General features: G+C 36.0%; 1 protein-coding gene across 2 annotated transcripts; it reads right to left on the bottom strand.

Annotated features, from left to right (window-relative positions):
- Positions 1 to 2,630: 2,630 nt before the first annotated feature.
- Positions 2,631 to 6,570, bottom strand: Adk2 (Adenosine kinase 2). Of its 2 annotated transcripts, none has more exons than XM_017616658.1 (5): positions 6,523 to 6,570; positions 6,246 to 6,430; positions 3,380 to 3,863; positions 3,144 to 3,314; positions 2,631 to 3,085 (listed from the first exon to the last, which is right to left on the bottom strand). In XM_017616658.1, exons 2-5 carry the CDS (start codon positions 6,260 to 6,262, stop codon positions 2,720 to 2,722), a joined length of 1,038 nt encoding a protein of 345 aa, XP_017472147.1. In that variant the 5' UTR covers positions 6,263 to 6,430; positions 6,523 to 6,570; the 3' UTR covers positions 2,631 to 2,719. The 2 variants fall into 2 exon arrangements, with proteins under 2 accessions (XP_017472147.1, XP_017472146.1); XM_017616657.1 differs by having other exon boundaries at positions 6,246 to 6,462; positions 6,523 to 6,537.
- Between the last annotated feature and the right edge of the window lie 3,457 nt (positions 6,571 to 10,027).

Genomic DNA, 10,027 nt, shown 5'->3' with positions numbered 1-10,027 from the left:
AAAGGTAAATACATATGTATGTATAAAGAAAAGGATATAGACACAGAGACTCAACCTGTGAACTATTTTCGGATTGTCGGAACTTATCGATACAATAATCCATACGTTATCGATTTTGTTATCGGTCCTGTTATCGATTTTACTATCGGTATTTTCACATTCCATGCCATCGATAATTTTATGGGCTTTGATATCGATATTTTGATCGATACACATGATGGGACTTCATATGACAGAACATCCCTTGATATGACATCATTTGGCATGACATGCCATCCTATCACATCACTTCAAATTACATCACATGAAATCACATCCCCAGGGCCGAAAAGTTTAAGCTTTTGCTTGGAATTGCTTATTTTGCTTATTCAGGGTTTCCAAGCTTAATTTTAACGATCATACTTATTTTGCTTATTTCAATGAATAAAGTCAAGTACGAACCTTTAAAAAAAAAGCGGTGAAGAAATGAAATGCTATTATTTCGTATGAGTTAATTATAGCGTCCAAAGAGTTTTGACATCTGATATTTTACAGCCTGCTGTTGTACTCTTCACTAACACACTTTAGCAACCCCTACGAAAATTTCTTAAACACTTTGTACTGCTTAAGAAAATTTGGCTCAATAAATTTTTATTGACCATTTCTTAGACGTTTTTTTATTCGTATAACTAAAACAAAAATGTTTACAAATAATAAAATAAAAACAGATTTGGTTTTTATTAATTCGTAACTTTTTGCTTGCTGCAACACTTTTTTATTTTTTTTTGTCTGCAAATTTTTAATAAAAATATGGTTTTTATTACAACAAAAAATATAACTTTTAAACTTTGTGAAAAACTCGGCAAAATTGAATAAATTTTCATGCAAATTTTCAATTGTTTAATCAGGTTTTTTTATATTTATTTTTTGAGTATGCAGTTTTGTAGCCCTATAAATTTTGCTATAATAAAGTGCAAGTTTGTAGTGCCTAGAACTTACCGTTGATTTTTGGTATTTTTTCACGCAGTTTATTCCATTAAAAAAAAAATCGAAAATACTTTGTAAGGAAAAATGCGAAGCATTTTAAACAAAAATATTCTGCAAAATCAACGCAATTTTTGACTAACTTCAAATATTTATGTTAAGACTAAAATTTAATGGACTACAAAACTGCATACTCAAAAAAATTTAAAAAATCTGATTAAACAATTGAAAATTTGCATGAAAATTCATTCAACTTTCCGGAGTTTTGCACAAAGTTTAAAAATTATATTTTCATTTTCAGTTTTGAAACTATATTTGTATGCTTTTTGTTGTAAAATGAACCATATCTTTATAATAAACTTGCGGAAAAAATTTAAATTAAAATTGTAGCATATAATCACCCTCATTGCGAGAGTGGTGTCGTATGCAAGTCGTTTTTCGAGAGTCGAATCGTATCGCAAATTGCACGTCATTGCCTAAAATTTCCATTCGACTAGTGTATTAAAACGGAAAAACTTGGCAGCACTGTATAGTTTTCGACGATTTTCGTCATTTACTTATTTCAGCACGACAGTAAACAATGCCAATGTTGTCGAGTCGTACAATTTAGCCTAATTTACGACTTACGCAATGAGGCTGATTGTGAAAAATTCTCTGTGCCAACACCTTTTTCCGGCAGTGTACATATGTACATATGTATGTAGACAATTTGGCGAATAAAGATTGTTCGGTTCAAGTTGGGTACCCAGAAAAGATGTAAATCCGGAACATAAAAAAAGTATATAAATGAAACTCGTATTTATCAAACATTTGTTAAGTGTGAAACGGGGCTCGATACCCAAATGGAATCAAACGTGGAAATTACTGAGTGATAGTACGTAAACGAACCTACAACCACTCGATTACGCTGAGCGGAAATTCTATTGACGGTAAAATCCTCCTAAAATAAGCTTTCGACTATCACAAACCTTTTTAGCCGCCCAGTCTGATAGAAAAGCTTCCATCCTGGTAAGTGAGGAATTCGATTTTTTTACAATATTTTAGTAAAATTTTGCTAAACAACGAAAACAAATAAAAAATTCGACCAGTACATTGACGATGACAAACGAAGATGCCGATAAGTATCGAATTTTATAAGGTTAAGCTTTAAATTTTTTCATTGTGGTGTAACTGAGAGAAGACTAAAAGAATACATATTTATTGCAATCAATCGGATCCTTAACTTCCTCAGCTGTGAACATTTTAAAATCTTCAAAACATAAAATAGTTGGTAATTTATATATTTATCTTTCCCGCAATCATTGTACTTTATTGCTATAAATAAGTGTTAATAAGAAAACACCTTAAAAAAGAATAAGAGCCCTAAAGAAATTATAAATCAAATATTTAATTAGTTTGCCATTTTTCCTACATACAATACAAATGCAAAGTTAACCACACTCAATTTATTAACGAACGACCAGAGTTTACAAACATATGTATACTCCGGTATATTGCCATAAAAATCACTATTTTTTTAATCTTAACTTTATTGCTCAGGTGCAATCTAAATTCGTGTATACATATGTATGTACGTATATACATATATTTACGGTGGCTAGGTGTTTTAAGCGTTAAATAACTTCATTTCGTATTAGTCTGTTAACATAAAAAATAAATATTTTATCTTTTTTTTGCAAAAATGTACAACAAATAGTAAAAACTTCGAATGTGCCTTTATGTTAAAATACGTCTAGTTGATTTTGCAACATAGGCGTTATTCCTTAAAATCAGGTATGCCTTCGAAGGTGCAGCCACTACGTTGTATAATTTGACGTGCTGCCCAAATGCCGGCACGTATGCAAACGCTAAGTTGCTTCTTTTGTATGTACTGTGCCAAAAAGCCACCAACAAAAGCGTCACCAGCGCCATTTGTATCGACAATTTCTTCCGATTCCAATCGGTGCACTGGAAATTCTTCAATGGAGTGCTCTTGTATAAGTAATACCGGTAAGTGACCTTGTGTTAGCACTATTATCCGTGGCCGATCAGCATTCTCTTTAGGCAGAGCCAACATTTTCTTGCCAATCTCTTTCATGTCCTTATCATTCCAACCTTGAGCAGCTGCGAACGCCTCAGCTTCCTGTAAATGAAAAAAACATATACTACATAATAACAATGAATATTTAAATTTAAGCTACCAATTCATTGCCGAATAGGATATCCACATAAGGTAAAGCAGCCATTAATGGTTCCTTGAAAAACTGTGACAAAAATGGTGCACTCAGGTTCATCAGAAAAGTGCGTTTATGTGTGTGCGCGTGTTGGGCAATATGCTGAATGCTTGGCGGACTCACGGTTAGGAAGAAGCCCTGTATTAGATAAAAAAAAACATAGTGTATATGAAATTGTGTATGCATTTGTAAATCAAACCTACCGATATATAGAAATATTCGGCATTATCTATAAGTTTCTGGTTTTCAGGCGTTAGCAAATGATCTATGGTAAAGTTATTAGCCGCTGCCAGATTAGCGCAGAGCGAACGATGAGTACCAGTAATGAGCACGCCACATGTGCCAGTTGATGCTTCGTTGTTGCGCTGGTAATGCACATTTACACCATTCGAGCGCGCACGCTCTTCAAGTATCTCACCATAACGATCATGGCCCACACAACCGAAGAATATAGCCACATCCGGCTTTTGTAACATCCACTGGCATACACGCAATGAATTTTGGACTGAACCACCAGCAATAAAATCGGCACTATACTTTTCCACTAGTTCTTTATATAGTGGCATATGCTTTTCTTCAGCCAAAATAGCGTCATTTGGTTTTAAATCATATTTCTGCAAGAAATTTTCATCGACAGTGGCCGATATATCCAGCAAAGGATTTCCGCAGCCGACCAAAATGCCTGTTCTGAAAAAAAAAGATTAATATACTCATCTAGATAATTAAATTAGATTTATAGAAAGAATTATTTTATTTTTTATTTTTTATTTTATTTTATTAATNGATTAATATACTCATCTAGATAATTAAATTAGATTTATAGAAAGAATTATAAAAGTATTAATTTAATCACATTTCATATAATTTATTTTATGTCACCTTGTCGCCACTTATTTTTATATTTTGATAATAGATATGTATGTATGTACATGTTACCTCGAGTTAATCCTTTATGCTTTAAAGCAAAATTTCAATGGTTCTCAATGGATTTTATGGATTAACTAGCCATAGGTATAGTTTAAAATGCTCTTTTTGGGAAAGGTAACTTATTCTTTTTTAATCGAAAGTCAAACCTCTATTCACTTAAGTTTATTAAAATGTCACAGATAGGTATTTACACACGAAATTGGCACAACTTATCCTAAAACAAAGAAGATTTTTCGTGGCTACTGCAGAAACATCAAATATATTCCCTTGTGTAAAGAAACCGGTTTCGCAATTTTCAATATGGGTGTTTCCATCGGAAAGTCCACCACGACAAAAAAAAAATAAAAATCTTATATCTAACGTATTTACGGGCCGATTTGTCTGCTTTTTAAAATATATACTTGCTATGTAAGTAAAATCATGTTTGCTTAAATGGTCTTCCTAGGTGGCGCCAAGGTTGAGATATTTCGAAAAACCGTATTTATGGTCCGATTTGGTTCGAATTTGGCGTATGTAGTTGAAACATAATAAGTCATAGATTTCCAACAAATTCACCCTGAATTGGCGCTGAAGTCAAAATTAAAGTATATTCTACATAAAATAGATGTTTTTTTTGCGTTAAAAATTCATTTAAAAGCAATATTAGCAAAAATATAACGATGGCAATTTTTTTTTTTGCGATTTTGTAAGAAAAGAAAAAATCTACTTCCCTTTTTTGTCACGTAACGACACTCTCTTTAAACGCTTATATTTCGGGACCAAGCAGTTCGATTGTTTTCATTTTTCGGTTAAATATAGAGCTAATTATGTGCTATACAATGGCCAAAAAAAGTAAAAGAAAACAAATGGTATTCCTTGTTTGTATCACATTGAAACGTACGACTGTCACGTATGCGACGTATGGAAATACCCATATACATACAAATGGAATACAATTTTTACATGTACGGTACATATATACATACATATATAGGTCCTTAAATATTTGGAGAATCTTAAACGTTGTTAAACTAAGTACTTTTCGTTATAGTGCAAGAATAAAAGCACGTATCATTTCACTATCGACACGATCACTTATAATTATTGTAATTATCAGTCATAAATACTGAGCTTAATGACGTCAACCAAAACTGAAGGGAAATGTTTTATACACGAGCTAAACCAAAATAACGCTATAGGTTAGCTATACATATGTATGTACCTACCGCACACCGTCTTCAAAATAGTCACAACTCAAAATTTGGAATTTTTGAGGTTATGCGCTAAAAATATACGCGGGGCTTTTATTTACCTTTCAGCGAAAGCTGGAGCAAATTTTTGTTATAATTTGTTAAAAAAAAACCTAAGGTAAAGTCGCCCTTGCCCGTATGATTATCATGTGCTAAGAAATAGTTTTTCGCATTTCCTGACAAACGTATTATTTTGAATTGTGACTCTTTTGAAGATGGTGTAGATCCATTCATACAAAAATAAAACAAAAACATACATACATATTTTTACTGAAGTGTAAAATCTTCAGTATTTAAATAAAAACTCATACAGGAAGCGTTATATATGTACAATCATAATGTAGATATATGCACACGTTTATATACATATCGCACACCGTCTTCAAAAGTCACAACTCAAAATAATAAGTTTGTCGGAAAATGCGAAAAACTATTTCTTAGCACATGATAATCATATGGACTGGGCGACTTTACCTTAGGCTTTTTTAACAAATTTTAGNCTGACCATATTCTGCACAAGAGTTGATGCATGTACCTTATCAACTCCTCGTCTCCGTACTTGAATAGCTCAGCTTTGTTGTTTTTCAGTNTTTAACAAATTTTAGCAAAAATTTGCTCCAGCTTTTGCTGAAAGGTAAATAAAAGCTCTGCGTACATTTTTAGCTCACAATCTCAAATATTCTAAATTTTGAGTTATGACTCTCTTGAAGACGGTGTGCGATATGTATGTGCACATGTGAGTATACTCTAGCATTAGCTCAGCCGTTCTTATCAGTGAGCAGCAGTGCAAACGATTGAAAATTGTAACTATGTGCATTTCTTATTAAAAACTATAAAATATACAATATATCTGTCCACACTATTTTCGCCTGTTTTTTATTTTACTTTTATTTTTTTGTAACAATATACCTACCTTAAATCCTCACTCATTATGTAAATAAGTTGCAAAAATGTCAACACTTTTTCGTATACACTTGTTCACAAGTTAAACTTCCGGATTTTGTTTATAAGTTGTAGTTGATTCACAAGCTCAGAGAAAATTGATAATCCAACTCCAAGCACACTGACCACAGTCGATGCACCCTTACCCCATGGAAGCTACAGTGGAAAAGTGTAATCAGAAGAAACCGCTAAAAAACACATGGCAAGGTGATGTAGCAGCAACAGTAAAAACCACACAATCCACTCACCTATCCATACAGGCGTGCGGCTACATATATACAAAACATATGATTGATTTTGCACTGGGTGTAGTTGGCATTTGTTGGCTCCAGCTGTCAAGCAGTGTACAGTGGATGCCATCGTACAGTTTCCTAAGTAAAAACAGTATCAGCTGATTGCCAAAAAATGCCTACTGCCACTGAACCAAAAACACCCCAGTGGCGAAAATGGTCACCGGTGAAATCGGCACTAATGAGGATTTAGTGACATCGTCGCACTTGCTGTGAATACTAAATGACACTGGTGCCAATGTCATGCAGGTGTACTCCTATCAAAGACTATAACAGACAATGTCTTGCAGCGGTCACTTATAAAAAGTCCATTGCAAGATACTGTCGCTTGAATGTCAGCAACGACGAAATGAAGAACTGAATCCCCATTTGGGAGAAAAAATATAAAGTTTCATATTTTCTTCTAAACAAAATTCTTCTTTTTTTGGCGCTGTAACCGCCGAGTTCAGCAAAGTACGCCAGTCCCCTGTGCCAACTNGGGCATACGTTCATCTGACCATATTCTGCACAAGAGTTGATGCATGTACCTTATCAACTCCTCGTCTCCGTACTTGAATAGCTCAGCTTTGTTGTTTTTCAGTTGCGTTATTGCTATTCGTACCTCGTCATATTCAGGCGGTGGAACGTCGACTCCGTCATCGTCGACTGCGGGCTCGGGTTCTTCTTCTCCACAATTTTCCGTGCTGCTACCATCTAGTACGGCGGAAAAGTGTTCCATCCTTAATTTAAGTACGCTCAAGACATCGGTTACTAGGTCACCATTGTTGGTCTTACAGGAGTACAACCATGGTGACCTAGAGACTGATGTCCAGAATGTACTTAAACTATGGAGGGAGTACTTTCCCGCCTTAGCGAGTGGCAACAGCACTACTGAAAGTAATGGGTAAAGCCAACCCGAGCCCGCAATCGATGACTATCTGCCGTCCCTAAATTGGAGCGCTAAGCTTTGCGTTATCCATTGTCGACGAGTGTCAGCGGGCGCTATCCCCAAATCAACGCGTCGTAATTTTTGACGTTTTCTCAGATCCTCTCGTTTTTATTCTCGTTTCCTCTTTCACTTTTTTGTCCTTTCTCTTTCTTTCCGTCTTCCGCATCCAACTTCAACACGTAACGCCCTGTCAAAAATGAAAATTCCATTTGCTCGGCGTTAGCGNCGCCAATTTAGGGATGGCAGTATGGAGTCGATGTCCCTCCGCCTGACTATGACGAGGTGCGAATAGCGATTACGCGGCTTGTACATTTATTTTGTTTTTGCTTTTTATGGGCGTAGTGTCAAATCAGTATAAGCAAAAACAAGGCGAATTAATATAAGGTGATTGCAGGAGTACAAAAACAAAAATTTACATGTATTTTGTTTTTGCTTTGGCGGCATAAACTGTCAAAAACTGTAAGAATGTGTGTAGAAATTCAAACAAAATTTTTCAATTTTATATCAGAAGCCGTGCGGCGAAACACATACACAAAATCAGCTGAGCTAGTAACACCACCTTATATAAATTCGCCTTGAGCAAAAACAAAATACAAGGAAGGCGAAGAAATCAGCTGATCATACTGTTACGATTATCCTTGAAACCTCGTCCGGATTTCCCAAATCTCTCGGTTCGTATCGCTGGATGGTTAAATAAAGGCTAACGATGACCAAATAGTAGTACAATTAACTTTATTGTACAACAAACAATTTTACAATACTTGCTAATACAGTAAAAACACTACAATACTTGTTAAAGAAATTACAACGCTTTACTGAACTTGTTAACACAATTAAACTTATAGCTTGCTTATTCGCAACTCGCTTCTCTGCTCACTTTACTTGTAGCTTGCTCACTTGTCACTCACTCACCTCGCTGTGGCGGCGCCCTTATATACCTGCGCTGCCACTTATGGCAACCCTAGAACATTCTGAAGTTTATCGCTCATTCTCTTTCTCTCGCTGTTCGCGGTGTTCATCCAACTTGACGTTTCTCTTTGTGGAACATTCTACGTCGTTCCTCGAACATTCTGCCTATTTCTCGTTGTTCGCTTTGTGTTGCCGCAGTATTCGCCACAATAGAACACCACCTTCAAGGCGAATTTATACAAGGTGGTGTTCGCGGTACTTCCCAGTGTCAAAATGATGTGTTTGTTGTAAACAAGGCGAATTCATATAACAACAAACACATCATTTTGACATTAAGAAGTACCGCGGCGAAAATTTAAATTCGCCATCAACACCACCTTGTATAAATCCGCCTTGACCACCTTGTACAAATTCGCCTTGAGGAGTTGTTTGTNTATACACTTGTTCACAAGTTAAACTTCCGGATTTTGTTTATAAGTTGTAGTTGATTCACAAGCTCAGAGAAAATTGATAATCCAACTCCAAGCACACTGACCACAGTCGATGCACCCTTACCCCATGGAAGCTACAGTGGAAAAGTGTAATCAGAAGAAACCGCTAAAAAACACATGGCAAGGTGATGTAGCAGCAACAGTAAAAACCACACAATCCACTCACCTATCCATACAGGCGTGCGGCTACATATATACAAAACATATGATTGATTTTGCACTGGGTGTAGTTGGCATTTGTTGGCTCCAGCTGTCAAGCAGTGTACAGTGGATGCCATCGTACAGTTTCCTAAGTAAAAACAGTATCAGCTGATTGCCAAAAAATGCCTACTGCCACTGAACCAAAAACACCCCAGTGGCGAAAATGGTCACCGGTGAAATCGGCACTAATGAGGATTTAGTGACATCGTCGCACTTGCTGTGAATACTAAATGACACTGGTGCCAATGTCATGCAGGTGTACTCCTATCAAAGACTATAACAGACAATGTCTTGCAGCGGTCACTTATAAAAAGTCCATTGCAAGATACTGTCGCTTGAATGTCAGCAACGACGAAATGAAGAACTGAATCCCCATTTGGGAGAAAAAATATAAAGTTTCATATTTTCTTCTAAACAAAATTCTTCTTTTTTTGGCGCTGTAACCGCCGAGTTCAGCAAAGTACGCCAGTCCCCTGTGCCAACTGACGCCAAGTGAAGCNAACCAATTTATTATTTTTGTACGTGTTTTTGCATCCAATCACCGCGCACTTCATTTTAATTGCATTTGCACAAAAAATCACTGAAATAAAGCACCGACAAAATACACGTAAAGAAAGCAAAACAGAAATAGCAAACCTCAAAATTACGAACGTTACACACTTTTCTCTCAATTGCTATTACAAATGGCTGCTTCTCAACCGGTCAGNTTTCACACAATACGCTCGATAAAACCTTGTAACCTATGCTTAGAAGGCTGATCCCGCGGTAGTTGGCGCGAATGGTGGGGTCACCTTTCTTGTGGAAGGGGCAGAGCACACTTAAATTCCAGTCGTCGGGCATGCGTTCATCTGACCATATTCTGCACAAGAGTTGATGCATGCACCTTATCAACTCCTCGCCGCCGTACTTGAATAGCTCAGCTGGCAGGCTGTCA

Source organism: Rhagoletis zephyria, unplaced genomic scaffold (assembly GCF_001687245.7).
Source record: "Rhagoletis zephyria isolate East Lansing unplaced genomic scaffold, Rhagoletis_zephyria_1.1 Rzeph_scaffold_01242, whole genome shotgun sequence".
Lineage (NCBI taxonomy): Eukaryota > Metazoa > Arthropoda > Insecta > Diptera > Tephritidae > Rhagoletis > Rhagoletis zephyria.
The sequence above is the reverse complement of the archived record's forward strand: the minus strand, read 5'-3'. Positions and strand labels throughout refer to the sequence as shown.